Below are 19,123 nucleotides of genomic sequence, written 5' to 3' on the forward strand. Positions count from 1 at the left end.
CTTTATTGTTGCGGGTGAGATTCATATGATTGAATTATTTCACCTGCATGCTAGGAAAGAAATATAGATGTTCAACATCGGCAGAATGGTGAATGTTACACAGTGCCTAAAGTGGCCACTTAAACCAACCAATGACGGGTCATAAACACTGTGGATGCCTAGACTTATATATTCCCTTCTTTAAAATGTTCTTCATCTCTGTTGTAATATATTAGTTAATAATGTATTCTCCTTCATTACGACAAATAAGTTAATACCTCAATGTGCACTTCGCAAATATCGCTAGCAGCTTTGGTAGCTTTATTTCCTCGATTGGAAACTGGCAGAGGAAGGCTGAAAGCCGAGTGAATGCGGTTGAAATGCGATCTCTTAGACGAATGTGTGGGAAATCAATGTGTGACAGGGTTACGAATGATGAAATCAGGCAAGAGTGTGAATCTGAGTCAAGTATAATTGATAAGATTAAGAAAGGGTCTCTGAGATGGTTTGGTCACGTAGAACGAATGGACGACGAAAGAATGGTAAAACAAGTAAATATGGCGAAAATAAACGAGGACGACCGAGGAAGACGTGGCATGATCAGATAAACCAAAATCTTAAGTCTGATCATGTCAAAAGCAGAAAGAACCGAAGGGCATGTATGACAAGATGTATGAATGTGGAAGAAGCTAGGAATGTTTGCCAAGATAGACATGTGTGGCGGTCTATTCTCTCTGCCTACCCCTACGGCGTAGGCAATGGCGTGATGGTAGTAGAAGTAGAACGCGAACAGAAGGAGTGCCGAAAATGTTCACTTTCATCTACTTGACATTCCATTTTGAAGGCTTGTAATCAAATAAAATAATATGCAGTCGAACTGGGTCAACAGACCTTGAATTGTAAACGCTGATTTCGAAGTCACCCGGTCGTTGTGATTACCTCGCTGATGATGTTCTACAGTACGAGCTGCTGCGCGACCCGGCGGCCCTGAGCACGCTGCGCGAGCTGTTCGTCGTGGTGCGCGTGTGGGGCGTGCAGCGGCCGCACTGCCTGCCCGTGTTCACCAAGTCCACGGAGGGCGTGGACGTGCTGCTCCTGCTGTACCGCCTCGTCACCCGGCTGCAGCAGTGCGGGGAACCCGACGACAAGCTGCTCGGTGAGGAGATGTGAAAACCTTTTTTAAAAATATAATTATTGTACAAGATTATACTAAATATACTGCAGAAAAATTGTAAGAACTGTCATGATTGGGGATTATTCATATTTATCAATGATTTAATAAAAAACATCTTGTATTTTTTCAAGCAATACAGGTTTAAATAATTTTATCTGGGTACTTAACCTTTCAAACACGAAAATAAAAATTTGAATATGCATAAAATGCATATAACGAATTTTCCCTAAATATTGGGAAAAATTATTTATATGGTATCACTTTTTTTAGTATGGCACTACAAAATTACAACTGTCATTTACATCGCGGCAATTTCACACTTTTATAACTGTTTAAACTATCTCCTTTTCACATTATGTTTATAACATAAAATAACAATTCTATTGCCAATTTTTCAGTATTCTGCATCGTAATTTATTGATTTAAAGACTTTATACTTCCTAAACATGCGTCAACTGCATGTCACTATTTAGTAAAACGTCAAAACTCGACACTTAAACAAAATGGTTAATTACACTGCACCTACTTTGAATCTAATTTAAGACAATAATTTACACCTTTTTTTATTTACCTCGATTTTATTTTCCATTCACGCGGCGGCGCGCGGCTCGTCTCTTGACAGATCAAATGAGTTATGGGAAAATTTCGACGTAAAACCGGGGTTATGAAAAACGTTAAAAACGTTGATTGGGGGGAATATTGAATGAGAATGTATGGAAAAAAATGGGACCTGAGTATTTCGCTAAAATGCAAAAAGCGGGAAAACGTGAAATAGAGGATTTACTGTATATATTTTTAGGATAATAATGTTTGCGAAAGCAAATTATTCTACCTAATCTTAAAAGGAACGCTCCCACACTACCAGAAGTCGAACTAGAGGATGGGTCAAGAAATTTCAGGTTTCTGAGCCCCAAAATATTCAATATGTTACTCGAACATTGCAAAACCATGTTTAAACAGGTAGTACCTAGTCAGGCAGACTAGACATAATCCAGAGAAATCTATTACCCAAGTACAGTAAAACCCCTTTTTTACGTTTTTCAAGGGAGCAATAAAAGTGAGGATTAAGGAAGAATTTTGAATTTGCATAAAATATTTATTCTCCTAAATGTTGAGAAATTTTATTTATATGGTATCACTTTTTTTCTATGGCATCACTAAAAACAACTGTCATATAGATCGCGGCAAAATTGTTTCACACTTTTATGACAACTTTTTAAATCATCTTTTTTTGTAACTTTAAACATTTCTAATGTTATGTTTTAAACATCGCAATTTAATGATATTAAAACTTTATTATTCCTAAGTGTTTATCAACTGGGTATCATGATTTTTAAAAGTCAATATGACGTTTTTGTTCAAATGAAAACTATGACAACCCCAAATGAAGACACTTAAACAAAAATGACAATTATACTGCACCTGCTTTGAATTTAGGTTAAGACAGTAATTTATCCTTTTATAGTTGTTTACTTGTTTTTATTCTACATTCGTGTGGCACAAGCGGTGGCGCGAGGGCCGCGGCATCATTATTACGACATAATTTTGGCCTTTTTGACACATCAAATGAATTCCGAAAAATTTTAAGCGTAAAACCGGGGTGATCAAAAACGTTAATTGGGGGGAATATTTGTATGAGAATGCATGAAGAAAAATGGTTCCTGAACATTTCGGCGTAAAAAGTGGTAAAACGTAGAATCGGGGAACGTAAAAACGAGGTTTTACTGTATGGATGTAGTAGATAAAGAAATTGTAATTTTTTGTTAATAAACCATGATTATTATTAATATTTTGTTTGCAGATGAATGCGGGATGCTACCGTCCCAAGTGCTGATACCGCAGATCAACGAGTCCCTGCCGAGGACTTGCATCCTGTCTCCGGCTCTCAACTACCAGAACCTTCCCCTCTTGGCAAGTTTCCATTCCCTATCGACTACCCTAGTGGCATTGACTGTGGAAACTTTTTCTTTAATGAGGAAGATCAGTGGTTCTCCCTTTCCGGTGATGTGTAGCCAGTACACATTGCATCCAATAACTTTAATATCTCCATAAATATAATAATATTCTTCCGTCATACATTTACGTAACGGTTTAAATAAAATAATTAATGCAAACGGTAACAAAAAAAGCATTTTAACAAAAATCGGAGATAATAGCGTATTATCACTCGGGGGAATATCGGATTTAACCTACTCTACAAATAAAAGACTTTTTAATGATTCTCCTAGTGTTTATATAAGCCCTTATAATGAATATTTTCATTCATTATTTTCGTTTGGAAAATAAGATCTTTCGAAAACGATAATTTCGTAAGTTGGTAATAAATTTTGTCACAAAAGTTCACTAGTAATGCATTCATTTTAATGTTGGTAATGCCACAGGCCACAGATAGAAATATAAGGAGAGTTGTCTATGCATATAATCTTAAGCCCCCCCCTTACCCCCTCCACACTCCAGTTCCAGGCACTGACAGGTGAAAGTGAAAACGGATTACATCTTATATCTCGAATTTCTTTTATTATTTCATGGTTTTAAAACTCTTCTAAATTAATTCAATTTATCATAAGTATTATAAATCACAACTCGTAGCGTTTGATAAGTGACAGGACGCCGTAAATGTCAACAAACGACACATAGACAAAAGAAGCTATCTACAATACTCTGTAAAATCCATAAACATTGATCCGAAAAAATCCGATGATGTCACAAAACATCCGAAGACGTCATACTTGATGACGTCACGAATCGTTTGTTTTTGGCACAATTCAAATTTAATCCTTTATATCTCCTTTATTTCTGAACAGATTTTAATAAGAAAAGTACCAATCGGCTTGTGATTTTTTAGATTAAATTATTAACTAATAAAAAATCCATGATAATTGCCCATTCACTAATACATTAGAAAGTTTAATAATGTGTCGCATGTTGTGTACGTAGTAAAAGAGTAATCCTGATAAATAATTGTCTCACACACTCTTTATGTCTCACTCTCGATAATACAGGTATATTCGGGAGCGAGAGAGACAATTTCACGCGTCACACTCGCGAGCAGCAAAGTTTCTAGTACTTCTCTCAGGCGCTCGCCACCCGCCAGTAACTGCCCGGCGTTCGTCAGGGGTGGTTCTGTCGCACGCGCAGAGAGCACGAGCTAATGATTTTTTCACGTTTTTAGCAATTAGATTATAAGTAATAATACTTTTGAAGCAATTTCCGATGAATATTACGTTTTTACAATTTAAAATTTGTTTGCATGTGTAATGACTACACAGCACCGTAACGCGCGGAAGTTTTTTGGACAGTAAGGGAAAGGTTAAACGACTGCAGTAAAACCCCTGTTTTACGTTTTTCAAGGGAGCAACAAAAAAGTGTAAAACTGAGGAAAACATTAAAGTGAGGAAATTAAAGATGCATGGAAAAAATCAAATTTCATTAAAATATAATTATTGTACAAGACTATACTAAATATACTGCAGAAAAATTGTAAGAACTGCCATGATTGGGGATTATTCATATTTCCCAATATATAATTTAAAATATTTTGTATTTTTTCAAACAATACTGCAATGTGTTATTTTTTATTGAATTTAAAAAAATACATGCACAAATAATTTTATCTAGGTACTTAACCTTAAAAACACGAAAAAAAAAATTGAATTTGCATAAAATGCATACAACAATTTATTCCCTAAATATTGGGAAATTTTATTAATATGGTATCACTTTTTTCAGTATGGCACCACAATATTTCAACTGTCAAAAGACAGTTGAAATTTTGTGTAAATACATCGCGGACTGTTTCATACTTTTATGATAACTGTTTAAACTATCTGCTTTTCACATTATGTGTGTATAACATCAAATAATATTTATATTGACATTTTTAAAACTTTCTGCATCGTAATTTATTGATGTAAAGACTTTATTCTTCCTAAACATGCGTCAACTGCATGTCACCATTTCGTTAAATGTCCAAATTAGACACTTCGACAAAATGGTCAATTCCACTGCACCTACTTTGAATTTAGTTTGAGACAATAATTTACACATTTTTTTATTTACCTCGATTTTATTTTCCATTCACGCGGCGGCGCGCGGCTCGTCTTTTGACAGATCGAATGAGTTATGAACAAATTGCGACGTAAAATCGGGGTTATGAAAAACGTTCATTGGGGGGAAAATTTAATGAGAATGTATAGAAAAAAATGGAACGTTAATATTTTGGTGTAAAAAGCGGGAAAACGTAAAATCGAGGAACGTAGAAACGAGGTTTTACCGTATTAAACCAAGCCAAAAAATATTTTTTGAATTTTTAAATATTGTAATATCATTAAGTTTTGTATTTCTGAAATAACTCCGCGTGTGATGTCATAGGTTCTCCTCCGCCTATTCTCGATCAGTTCTTCCCAGTGGTCCATTCGCGGCGAGCAAACCGGAAATCGTCCATAACTCTCTTATCATAGGTAGTACCTAGTTTTTATTAAAATGTTTTTAATTATTTTTTTCGTACATTTAAAGGAAACTTTGCCGTACAATTTAATGCTCCAATTTTTGCCGCGCCAATGCTGTTGACATTTTTATTGCTTTCAAATCGTTCGCGAGTCTCATTTACTTTCTACTAAATTTTAGCTGGAGTTTGGAGTTGAACCAGAGTGCTTGAAATACACACCTGACATTCCCCCCCTGGAAGGAAGCATCACGTCCGACTCCTGCATGGACTCCATTAGGTAATTATTTACTAGACAGCAACTGAAGAACTCTTTAAACAAACTAAAAAATTTAAGTTTGGAAGTGAAAATTCTTGATGGAAGTTCATAGCAATTTATTATAGAAATAAAAGACGGAATATCCAGTGACCGGTTTCATCGCTTTCGCGACATCTTCGAGACTGGTATCTTTATTAAGGAGTTCAGTGTATTTATATAAAACAGAGGTAAAGATAGATAGATTGAATTATTTCACCTACATATTAGGCAACGCCTGAAAATATTATATTTTCAATTTCTATACTTCTTCATGGACCAGGTAATTTATCAACAATATTTTGAGTTTGTCCAAATTTTTGTAGACAAGGACTGGATTCAACTCCCTGGGGAGCTGTTTATATTAACATATTACAACAGAGATGAAGAACATTTAAGAGAAGGTAATATAGAAGCAGAGGCATCTAGGTCTAGTCTAGGCAATTCAGGCGTTGCCTAGTATGTAGGTGAAATAATTCAATTAGATGAATCTCACCCGCATAAATAAAGGTTTCAGCTCTTTAACTTCACAAACATCAACAGATGAAAGAATTGAAGGAAAATAGATGTTCAAATATAGGCAGAATGGCGAATGTTACACAGTGTGTAAAGTGGCCACTTAAACCAGCCATTGACAGGTCATAAGCCCTGTAGATGCCTAGACTTCTATATTACCTTCTCTTAAATGTTCTTCATCTCTGTTGTAATATGTCAATATTTGATAACTTGAAAAGCAGCGCTAAATCTGATATTTCCCTTCTATCACTAATTCATTTTAACTGCTTCATTAAATATTTATAGTTAAGCTCTTCAATTGGAATGTTTAATTTGAAATTTATAAAGCTTAAAAACTTGTGTTGGACCTTCTCCACACTGTTTGTATGGGGAACATAATGAGGCCCCATATTCTAACTGGCTTCTTACTAGGGCCATGTAGAATATTTTTAATGCATCAACAGACTCAAACTTTCTAATGATGAAAAGATGCAATTACTACCAGCTTTTGGAGATAAAATATTCTACAATGTTTGATTATGTCCAAATGCTTGCAGACTGGCTGGATTTCCTCCCTAGGGAGTTGTTCATATTTAAATTTATTTCAACAGAGAGGGAAAAAGCTTTCGAGAAGGGAATATGGAAGTCTAGGCATTTACAGGGCTTATGACCTGTCATTGGCTGGTTTAAGTGGCCACTTTACACACTGTGTAACATTCACCATTCTGCCCATGTTTGAACATTCACATTTCCTCAACTCTTCCATCTGTTGACTTTTGTGAAGTGAAAGAGCTGAAACCTTTATCACGTGGGTGAGATTCATCCGGCTGAACCAAATCACCTACTAGGCAACACCTGGAAAGTAAAAGAAGAAGTATAAAAATTGGAAAATTGTTTCCAGGCGTTGCCTAGTAGGTGATTTGGTTCAGCCGGATGAATCTCACCCACGTGATAAAGGTTTCAGCTCTTTCACTTCACAAAAGTCAACAGATGGAAGAGTTGAGGAAATGTGAATGTTCAAACATGGGCAGAATGGTGAATGTTACACAGTGTGTAAAGTGGCCACTTAAACCAGCCAATGACAGGTCATAAGCCCTGTAAATGCCTAGACTTCCATATTCCCTTCTCGAAAGCTTTTTCCCTCTCTGTTGAAATAAATTTAAATAAAATATTCTTTAAAATGCTTGTCACAAGAGGCAAAATTGGCAGTTCACAACCGAGTCCTGGTCCCATCCCTGATGTATGGGAGCGAAGTATGGACTTGGAAAAACAGGGATGAAAGTAGGCTGAATGCTGTCGAAATGCGATCTCTCAGGCGAATGTGTGGTAAAACTATGTACGATAGATGCACAAATGTCGAGATCCGTACATTATGTGAGGCTGAGACAAGCATTATCGACAAAATCAAGAAAGCAGCTCTGCGCTGGTTTGGACATGTAGAACGAATGGACAGCGAGAGAACGGCTAAGAATATTTACAATGCGAATGTTGATGGATGCAGAAATAGAGGAAGACCGAGAAAGACATGGCATGACCAAATCCAACAAATACTTAAAGATGGACATGTCAAAAGTCGGAATAATCGGCGCGCGTGCATGAGAAGATGTATGAATGTAGAGGAAGCGAGATCTGTATGCAAAGATAGAGTGTTGTGGCGTTCTATCCTCTCTGCCTACCCTTACGGGGAAACGGCGTGATGGTTTGTTTTGAAGGAAAAAATACTCGATAAATCAGATTTTCATTTAAAATGATTTTCTGTAGGTGCCTTATATTACAAGTAAATTTAATCTCACTTGTGTAACATTGATTTGATCTCGACGATAACATTTTCTCCTCAGACATTTGCACCTGGGTAGCCGACCCATGTGGCTGAAGAGATGCGGGCGCTGCGGAGCCGTATCCTCGCGCCAGCCGCTGCAGAGGAGCACCGCCATCCGGGCGTGGGACCAGAGATGGCTCTCAGCGTGCAGGTAAAACCTGGTTATTGCGAGGAAGGCGGGACCCACTGAATTTGCTCGTTATACCGGAGAGAGGTTTTTTTAAATCCCATCACCATTGCTTATTGTCTCTATTGAAAATTATAATGAATCGGGTTGCAGTCTCGTGGCTAGTGTCTGGCTCGAATCCCACTCTACCCCAACTTGATTCCCATTTTTTAATAGTGAGTACAACTCGTTGAAAATGGCTCTCAAAATGAAATATTTGGGTATATCGTAAGAACTCAAATATTTCTTTTTCCTCTTAAAAAAAATAAAATAATAATAAAATGCTTACAAACATACCACTTTCTAAATTTCAAGTTCTGATAAATAAACATTTGTATTTTTCGAAATGCAATCCCTCAGGCAGATGTGTGGTAAAACGATGTATGCTAGGTGCACAAATGTCGAGATCCGTGAACTGTGTAAGGCCGAGACATGCATTATCGACAGAATCAAGAAAGGGGCGCTGCGTTGGTTTGGACATGTAGAGCGAATGGACAGCGAAAGAACGGCTAAATGGATCTACGACGCGAGTGTTGATGGATGCAGGAAACGAGGAGGACCGAGAAAGACACGGCACGATCGAGTCCATCAAATACTCGAAGATGGACATGTCAAGAGTAGGAATAATCGGCGTGCGTGCATGCATGAGAAGATTTATGAATGTAGAGAAAGCGAGGTCTGTATGCAAAAACAGAGTGATATGGCGTTCTATCGTCTCTGCCTACGTCTACGGGGAAACGGCAATTTTGAAAATACAATTCAATTATTCGAAATCCATTTCCTGTATTTTTATCGGTATTCATTATAATATGTGATATTTCCTTAGAGTAATAATGCGCCAAGCTATAGAGGAGCCCAAACGTAGGAAAACTATTCTATGACTATTGGGTATTAAGTTAGCTACAGTTCGCAGCAAAACAATGGGCCATACTCAGGTCGAGAATTGCCAAATGGATATTAATTTGCATTGTAAATACTTTTAAATATGTACCTGTGTATTTATTATTGCAGGGTTATTCCAATTTATTTTTCTATAATTCGCCTATATTTATTTTATAAAACTGTAAATACATGTGTGTGTTTATTTTTTTTTAAATTTATGAATTTTATTCACAATATATTTATGTTACATTTATTGAGACATAAATCCCAACCCCATGGAACCAAAGTCCGAGAAGTCAAAGTTGAGTTTGTTTGTTTGTCCGTCGCATCTTCGAAACGCCGAGTCGTAGCGGCCTGAAATTTGGACACGTCATTTAAGATGCAACTCAAACTTTATATAGATGCCTAGTGCGGCCCCGACATATTGTTCGTTATCAACAGTAAACATACTTTAATTCACTAATTTATCCCCTAAATTGAGAAAAAATAGTATCTGAAGTAAATATGTTGATATAAGGAATGTTTTTAAGCAACATCATACACGTGTCGGGACAATAAATGCCAAAAATCAATGTAAATCATGGGAAAATATTCGTAATCAATTACCTGTGAAAACTGTCTCCTTTAACAGCTTTGACGCTCCTACTGCTGCAAGCAAACATCCTGCAATTCACCAAAGTGGATTTTTATTTATTATAACGTAAATATCCAAGTTATTTACAAACAAAGCCAAGCACAGCGACAAAAGCATCCAATCGAACCGTTATGCGTATGTTGTCAAATATAACAAAATAGCCACCAATTTGTTGCTAACCAACATTGCTTGCCTTCTATGAAACATAGTGATAGGGCTTTTCTATAGGTTCACGCATTATTACTCTGAGGTTATATGTGACATTTTCCTAATCTCTAGCCCCGCAAAAAGATTCAAAATGGCAGCCCAGGGCTCATCTCAAATTTTAATTGTTTTCTTTTCTTTCAGATGTGGCGGATTTTGGAGTGTGGAGAATCCGTAGCATTTAATTTGCGCTTAATTAGCCGGTGCGTTCGCCTACCAGGCAAGACGCCTCTGGTTTAATTCCCGACGAATTCCACAAGAAATAATTATTTAAAAAGCTGTTCTAACACCGGAATATTTCGGTCTCCGCACAGTCGGCAATTTTTACGACTCACCGGTGACTTGTGTAAATAGGATTCTATTTTGCGTTATAAATAAATTTACGAGAGCGGATAGTAAATTAATTCTCCAAACTGACAATGTGAGCTAGTCGACGCAGCCAGGGGTGGGCTGCCAATTTTTTTAACAAGGGGCCGTGGGGTGGGAGGATGGTTGGGAGGGGGAAGGGGAAGAGGGAGGTGTATCATTTTGTTCTAACTATCCAAAACACTATTTTTGAATGGAATTTTTATGACCATGTGTTGAAGCCGTTCTCATAATTAAGACTGCCAACAACAGTGTAGGCCTCGGTATAATAAAAACCACGTCCGAAGGTAACAAATAAAGTCTTTATTGAGGAGGTGGTATTTCATGTTACAGTATACCGAGGTTTCTATTCTAGCTAGTTATTTTAGAGTGTTTACCCTGCGTTTTTCTGAAATTTTCTTTGTTCTAAATATTTTTTTAAATATGCTAATATGTCTTCTTGCCCATACTGATCATCGTGGTTTCGGATGTGTATATATACAGGGTGTTCTATAAACTCTGTCACATCCGAAATCCCGATGATCAGTATGAGCAAGAAGACATATTGGCACATTCAAATATTTTTTTAGAATGAATAAAATTTTAAAAATTAAAACATCAAAAAATGCAAATGGTTGCTTACTTCTGCAGGGGTGAAACGAGGAGGGGGAAGGGGGGGAGTCTGACACTGCGCCGCGCTCCCCTCACATCTCCCCTGCAGAAGTAAGCAACCATTTGTTTTTTTAAATATTTTATTTTAAAAAAATTTCTTTGTTCTAAATATTTTTTAAAATATGCTATTATGTCTTCTTGCCCATACTGATCATCGTGGTTTCGGATGTGTCAGGGTTTAAAGAACACCCTGTATAAACAAATAAATAAATATGAGGCACCTTCATTTTACCTTTGGACGTCACTTCTCCGGCCACCGTGTATATCCAGGTGCAAAATTTGAAAAAAATATAGCTTACCTCTAAAAAAAGTCACCGTTTGCCACTGATGGACGGTATAAGGAAATGCACTACCAGGGATGTGACGGCCCATTTCACACAAAACATCTCCAAATCCACTTTTCTGTCCAAATTCATCAAATAACGCACCAGTCGTGTAGATTTTTCACCCTCGATATGTAAATATTTCTCATTAGGTTGTATTACTTTTAAGTGTATTTAAAATTGTATTGTTTCTCTTTTATAAAAGTGTTAAAATAAGTACATACCTGTAAATAATTTTGTATACAAATGCAATTGTTTTTTTATAAATTCAGCATTTTTATTTAACAACCCGTGACAATACGTCGAATTTGGTTTTTACGAGGAAGACGGGACCGACTGAATTTGCTCGTTATAAGCATTACTCGTTATAATAACTTTGATAATTATTAAAATATGCTATATAAGAGGACATGCTGGAATCATAGGAAATGAGAGAGCGGATGAACGAGCAAGAGCTGCAACTTGTAAAACAACGGCACCTTTCTTCTCAGAATTTCCCCTTAGCTTTGCTAAACGCTGTATAAAACAAAATACGCAGCAGCGTTGGGAGGATCATTACCGCGCTTCTTCTACAGGTAAAACCACTAAACCCAACGCTGGCTGATGCTGCAGACTTCCGTAGTCATCACCAAAGTACTTTCGAAACGACCTAAATTTTTACATGGAGCCATGAGAAGTTACTAATATAGATTTAAATAAAAGAATGATAACTATTGTCCATGAGATGATATTTCTTCACAGAGTATCGAACATCTGTTATTTCAGTGCCCATTTTTCAGTTTACAACGCCATAATCTTGAACCAGAATGCAGGAAAGATGGGATATCCTTAACAGATATCCACACTGTTGTTAAAAGTAGTTATCACACGCCATTGTTCTTGGACTTTGCGACAATGGTGATTTGACTCATAAAGGTAACAAACCAAAATCAGTGATCGAACATCCCATTTCTAAGACCAACAAAAACGATTTTTTTCCGAGTACCTTAGCCGTGTACATGACACGTAAGGCTACTTACTAAATACAGGGGTCCAAATTGTACATATATATATTTAAAAAAACTTTGATATCTGAGTTGAGGTTACCATTGCTCTTCACCAGAAGGAAAATTGCTGACCTCACTCTAATGCACAAAGTGATATGCACCATAATAGATTGCCCAAAATTACTGTCCCCGATAAACTTTCGTGTACCCACGAGGACCACCAGACTCGGACACATGTTCCAGGGTGAGTACAGCAGGTCAAACTTCACCCACCATTCTCCCCTCCCCTGGTGAGCATCCACAGAACAGCTAATAATTATGCTGACCTGTCATTCGCCGGTCTAAATGGCTACTTTACACATTGTGTTACATTTGTCATTTTGCCTATGTTTAAACATCCAAATTTCTTCAACTCTTCCATCTGTTGACTTTTGTGAAGTAAAAGAGCTAAAACCTTTATCATCTGGTTTGAGTATGAGTCATCAAGCGTCTTTTTAAATTACTTCTACGTAAACATTTGTATTGACACTTAGAGCATGCGAATGGTTTCTCACCAGTAAGAGTCAACTTGCGAGTTTTGGAACAGTTAATATTCTTATTGCCTCGCTTGTAAACCTGAAACAATAACAAAAACATTTAAACTAGGCTTCTTCATTTAAACTAGTGTATTTTTGAACGGCTTATTTGTGAAAATTTATATTGGCACTCTGAGCATGAGAATGGCTTCTCACCAGTATCGATAAGTACGCCCCCGGCAACATAGATAGTCGAATGACTAATTAAACACAAAAATCCCGTTAGGTTTTCAAAGTAATTGAACCTAGGTTTGAGTTATGGGTTATCACTTCTAGGAACGATGAATAGCTACTTAAGAACCTGGAAAGCCCTTAATTTCTTCAGTTATACGCCTGATTTGGCAGTGATTGGTCGTTTTTTTGGGGTGTTCCTATTTTATTAGAGCAAAATGTCTCCGAGACTGAAACATTCGTTAAAAAAAAAAACAGTTATTGTTGCGTTATCTAAAAAATACTTTTCTAAATGTAATACAGCAAGGCAATACATGCAATGAATTGACTGTGAGGAGATTGCTGAAAAAAATATAAAAAGTGAACAAAATCTCCTTGATTCGTTTGAATATCCCACCAGGGCGGATGAGAAATACAATTCGAATGCAGCGAAAAAATTGCCGCTAACCTTATATAATCAGCCTCCGTGGTGTAGCGGCCAAGACGCTTGACTCACACACGAAAGGTTCCGGGTTCGATTCCCGGTGAGAACACAAAAATTAAAAATGTGATTTTTCTCAAGCCTGGGTGTTCTGTGATGTAATGCACCAATGAAATTGGGCTTCCTGGCCTGTTGTGGAGCAAAAATAAACAATAAAAAATACTCTCGACGTCGACATCTTACTAGACTCTGCTACATCTTTAAATAATATCAAAAAAATCTACTACGAACTATCCTCACTTTTAGCACTTATATTAAACTTTCACCCACCCACCTCTCACATGCGCACATACACCTCCTCACACCCATACACCCACCCTCACATGCACACATACACACTCACCCTCTCACTCCTCTCTCACTCACACACTCACTCTGATTTGGCGGATTTGACTTAATAAACAAATTTAGACTCGATAGAATATAACTAAAATTACACTTTTAAACCTATGTATTGTTATCCTTAGGTACTTGTTGTTTTGATAGGTCTGTTGTGTTTATTCTGTTGCCTTTTAAAAAATTATCTAATAAAACTGGTAAAGTGGTATCTGCATATGGCAACATTGTTGACGCATTTTCGTAATGGCCGCGCTCGGCGCTTTGATAATTTAGTATAATTTGTTGTTGCGAGAATGTTTGTGTCTATAAAACAAGAATAAAATGAGCGCCACTTGGCCCTCTGTGAACTGTATAGTCTCTTAAGCGCGCGACGGAATGATTCCCGCCGGTATGGAAACAATTTTGGGTAATTTTTCTAATTAATATGACATCTTGGCGTAGTTTGACAGCAGGACGCCCAAGGTATTGTGTTATAAGTACCCCAAGGTTCAGGAGAATGCAATTTGCGTAATAGGGACAAATATTATTTATTTATTTATTCATATTTTTCGCTTACAAACTATAATTAATAATAAAAATAATGTGACTCACTGGGGTTTCCCGTGCCGAGGACACCTAACAATTTAGTTTTTTGAAATTACATTTGAGAATAAACAAAGAAGACTAACTTAAAATACAAACGTAATTAACAAATATTCAGACAGTTTTAAAAACAAGGTATTTATGTACATCTATATTATTTATATCACAAAACACATAATGAAAATAACAAAAACCTAACATAAGCTATACACTTGTGGAGCAGTTGATTCAGTATTGGTATGGGCGAATGAGACAATCCATTTTACTTCTACCTAGCTCCACTATCCATTGTTTTATAGCCTTTTTAAACATTTTCTCAATACTAATTGCTTTAATAGATAGTGGAAGTAGGTTACAGATTTTAATTGAATAATACTCAAAATCCCTTTATCCGAAAGTGGTATTAGTTTGTATTTGTTTAAGTTGTAGTATGGAACATATAGTTTTCTTGGCTTGATGTCGCCTCGCGTCGACTTTAGTAATTATAAACCGGTTCATACATGTTACAAGGCATGAACAACTAAAACTACTTTGTTAACGTTTTTTCCCTCGCTAATAGCCCAAATAATTTAATGAGGTTAAAAATACTTAAGCTGTCATGTAGCGATAATTTTTAGAAGAAAAAAGACAGTATTCTTTGTTTTTAAAGAAAATATGAAAAACAGTTTTGTTTTCTACTCAAATTTCATTGACATAATTCAATATAGGTACCTGGATAAATTGCATCAGAACATTGATTCAAACGCATATATGGCGGGTATTTGCTTAAGTTTTGGAGAAAGTCGCTGGTGGCTTTATTATCAGCGGAATAACTATAAACATATTTTAAATCACTATCTATTAAAACAATTAGTAACGAGAAAATGTTCAAAAAGGCTATAAAAAATGAATAGTGGAGCTAGATAGAAGTAAAATGGATTGTCTCATTCGCCCAAACCAATATTGAATCAACTGCTCCACAAGTGTATAGCTTATGTTAGGTTTTTGTTATTTCATTGTGCATTTTGTAATATAAATAATATAGATGTACATGCGGCCTCCGTGGTGTAGTGGTCAAGATGCTTGACTCACACTCAGAAGGTTCTGGGTTCGATTTCCGGGGAAAACACAATATATAAATGTGATTTTTCTCAAGCCTGAGTGTTCTGTGATGTGATTCACCACTGTAATTGGGCCTCCTGGCCTGTTGTGGTGAAAATATTCAGACAGTTTTAAATACGTAGTGTTTAAAACTGTCTGAATATTTTGATAATTATCTCCGTTTATTAAGTTAGTCTTCTTTGTTTATTCTCAAATGTAAAATTTTTTTTTTTTAAAAAGCATTTTGTTAAGTGTCCTCGACACGGGTAACCCCAGTGAGATCACATAATTTTTATTATTAATTATAGTTTGTTAGAGAAAAAATATGAATAAAAAAAAAATAAATTAAAAAAACATTTTTGATAAGGAGTATGTAAGTTTAGGCATTTACTTATGACTGATCATAAGTAAATTAGTGTAATCTTTGATGATGTGTAAATAATTCCAAAACAGAATGTGAAATGTATTTGACCGAATCTGAGACGGCCATTTTGTTTCTAGTGCCCAGACCTTTAGTCAATATTTATTTTGTTTTCTTTCCAGGATTAAACATTCACATTGAAGAAGCTTTCCAAGTGTACCAATACTCTCGTGCAGAATAATGGAGTTAAATTCAATAAGAATTAAGGTTGAACCGGGAACTAGCAAAAAAGAAAATAATCTCCATACTGGGGAAGGAGCATGTTTCCACAGCGGCAAAGAGCCAGGCGTTGCTACCGTGAAGGCTGAATCGGGGACCGGTGACGTAAAAGGAGATATTTTCTATATTGAGAAAGGGATACCGTGTCCCCACAGAAGCGGGGAGCCAGTGAAGGCTGAACCGGGTACCAGCGCTGACCAGCCTAGGATAACCAGTGATACAAATATCTACTCAGAGATAGACATTGATTATCCTGACATTAAACGAGAGTGTTTGAATTCCTCTCGCAACAATCAAATCGCCACAAGTAAGTAGTTGATTCCTTCCACATTGTCTGCTCTGAGATTACGTTTGTAGATTGTGGAGGACAATACGCTGATCCCATTGTATAATGGCTGACATTTATTCAAATTCGTATTTGAAAATGAAAATACAACTTACTTTTGAGATTGCAAAAACCCATGAATGAATCTATTTTTCCATAAGTAATTATAATTTTAAAGGAAAATTGTTTAAATCTTTAAATTCTACAACTTTTGATCACTTTTAATTTTCCAATCTTTAACTCTTGTGTGGCTGTGATGTTACTCTAGTCTTTTACTAGTGGTAACACGATGTAACATCACCGGGCGCAAAGGGATTATTTACCACAGTCTTTTAAGAGTTAATTAAAATATTTACAGCAGTTTCAAATATGACAGTGTTCTTGTTTCAGGTTTACAAGAGAAGCAGGAAGATTTTTACTGTTCGAAGTGTCAATTCAAATGTTCACAGAGGAGTATTTTTACATCGCATACTTTAACTCATGCTGGTGGGAAACCATTCTCATGCTCAGAATGCCAGTATAAATGTTCGAGAAGATATCATTTGAAATTACACATCTTGACTCATACGGGTGAGAAACCATTCTCATGCTCAGAGTGCAAATTTAAATGTTCACGGAGAAGCATTTTAAAATCCCACATGTTCACTCATAGTAGTGAGAAACTGTTATCATGCTCAGAGTGCCAATATAAATGTTCATTGCGAGGTAATTTAAAGTCACACATCTTAACTCATACGGGTGAGAAACCGTTCTCATGCTCGGAATGCCAATATAAATGTTCACGTATAAATACTTTGAAAACTCACAAATTGACCCATACTAGTGAGAAACCCTTCTCATGCTCAGAGTGCCAGTATAAATTTTCGCAAAGAAGTAATTTAAAATCACACATGTTGACTCATACTGGTGAGAAATCGTTCTCATGCTCGGAGTGCCAGTATAAATGTTCACGTAGAACTACTTTAAAAACACACATGTTGACTCATACGGGTGAGAAACCGTTCTCATGCTTAGAGTGCCAGTATAAATGTACTCGTAGAACTATTTTGAAAACCCATGTGTTGACTCATATTGGTGAGAAACCGTTCGCATGCTCGGAGTGCCAATACAAATGTTCACGTAGAACTACTTTAAAAACCCACAAGTTGACTCATACGAAATGTTCTCCTGCTCCGTTTGTAAATACACCTTTTCTGAAAGACGTGATTTAACTCATTATTCATTGATGAGAAAGTTTTAACTGTGAAATTACTAAAAAATATTCCCATTAGTCAGAAATTTCTTTATTTTATGAAAAGTTCTTCTAAATTCATATATTTTATTCAGATCAATTGCCATTTTAATGGTTTTTAAGAAGTTTGAACTGCACATATGAATAAAAAAATGTGTCCAGGGGGGTGAAGAATACAGTTCTGAGTGTAAAATGAACCGGTTTGTGGTCCCGTGGTTAGTGTCGCAGACTCATGGATTAGAGGTCTGATGTACGTATCCTATTCTAGCACAGAACATAATTCTGGACGAGCGTTTTTGACTCGATGGCTACAGCTAACCATTCTGCTAAAGGAAATCGGGTGGAGAAAAATCCGCGTTGAAGTGTAGGGTTGATGCATTCGCCTACCAAACTTGATGTCCCGGGTTCAAAGGGAAAAGTTAATTAGGTGGTTTTACACTGCGGTATTTCTCTGTCTCTGAAATGGCACCTAAGGCGTCAGATGGATCACCTTACCTTCCTGTTACAATTGATCGGAATATGTTGCATTTACTTTAGTAATGCAGTGCCCGTGATTATGATTTATATGACAACGAGAAGTGTAAAACATATAGGTAGTATTTTTTGTTATAAACAAATATTCACACGGAAAATTCATAATTAGAAAAATCCTCTGATTGTAATTTTTTTTAATATAGTTATTTTATTTTGTTTTTCCCTCCTGTATTAATTAATATGTAATAAATGTTTATTAGAAATCTTTCATTTGTTTCACTTTTTTATTTATTTTTTTAATTTAAATGGAAAACATATTATACATTATTTTATATAATATATTCACAAGGGGTTTTTGTAAGAAACTCATTTAGGGACATGCAGATAACAATATTTATTTACAGACGTTTTTATATTTTTAACTATAACAATATTTACAAAAGCAGAATAAAAATTATGATACACTACAAATTAAAAGCATATGAAAAGTTTCAAAAAATTACAAAATAAACATAATACAAGGTATGGAAACGAATTCAAAATGATATATACATAATACAATCTATAAATGGAAAAAGAGAAATTGAAAAAAGTTTAAAAATTAAATTTATACATATGAGAAAGCAAACGTTAAAAAATTACATGAATGAAAAAGTTTTTTAAATTAACGAAATATATGTACCTAACATATAATTAAAAATAGTCCAGAAGGAGCGTAGAACCATATTTGAATACATCGGACTGTGTCCAATAATTCCCCCCACGTAGACACGCTTTCGCCGCGCGTATACGTTAAGTCGCCGGGTA

The 19,123-nt window shown here is 36.0% G+C and overlaps 2 protein-coding genes across 3 annotated transcripts in view; both read left to right on the plus strand.

The window, feature by feature from the left end:
- The window catches only part of MED16 (mediator complex subunit 16), a 29,775-nt gene extending 19,420 nt beyond the window's left edge, over positions 1-10,355 (plus strand). The window contains exons 14-18 of the mRNA XM_088231874.1: positions 940-1,135; positions 2,955-3,064; positions 5,780-5,877; positions 8,226-8,357; positions 10,237-10,355. Of these exons, the coding sequence (XP_088088000.1) occupies positions 940-1,135; positions 2,955-3,064; positions 5,780-5,877; positions 8,226-8,357; positions 10,237-10,270 (570 nt within the window). The 3' untranslated portion in view covers positions 10,271-10,355. The remainder of the gene's footprint in view (positions 1-939; positions 1,136-2,954; positions 3,065-5,779; positions 5,878-8,225; positions 8,358-10,236) is intronic.
- Positions 10,356-14,226: 3,871 nt separating this feature from the next.
- Positions 14,227-18,581, plus strand: LOC148278110 (uncharacterized). Of its 2 annotated transcripts, none has more exons than XM_088231849.1 (3): positions 14,227-14,390; positions 16,190-16,593; positions 17,002-18,581. In XM_088231849.1, exons 2-3 carry the CDS (start codon positions 16,248-16,250, stop codon positions 17,820-17,822), a joined length of 1,167 nt encoding a protein of 388 aa, XP_088087975.1. In that variant the 5' UTR covers positions 14,227-14,390; positions 16,190-16,247; the 3' UTR covers positions 17,823-18,581. The 2 variants fall into 2 exon arrangements, with proteins under 2 accessions (XP_088087975.1, XP_088087976.1); XM_088231850.1 differs by having other exon boundaries at positions 14,227-14,372.
- The last annotated feature ends 542 nt before the right edge of the window (positions 18,582-19,123 follow it).

This window comes from Micrasema longulum, unplaced genomic scaffold, assembly GCF_059751315.1.
Source record: "Micrasema longulum isolate JH-2025_06_02 unplaced genomic scaffold, ASM5975131v1 h1tg000927l, whole genome shotgun sequence".
NCBI classification, from domain to species: Eukaryota; Metazoa; Arthropoda; class Insecta; order Trichoptera; family Brachycentridae; genus Micrasema; species Micrasema longulum.

Coding starts and splice junctions, on each gene's coding strand:
- LOC148278110 (XM_088231849.1), top strand. CDS start 16,248: ATGGAGTTAAATTCAATAAGAATTAAGGTTGAACCGGGAACTAGCAAA. Junction 16,594..17,001: donor CAACAATCAAATCGCCACAA/GTAAGTAGTTGA, acceptor TTCTTGTTTCAG/GTTTACAAGAGAAGCAGGAA.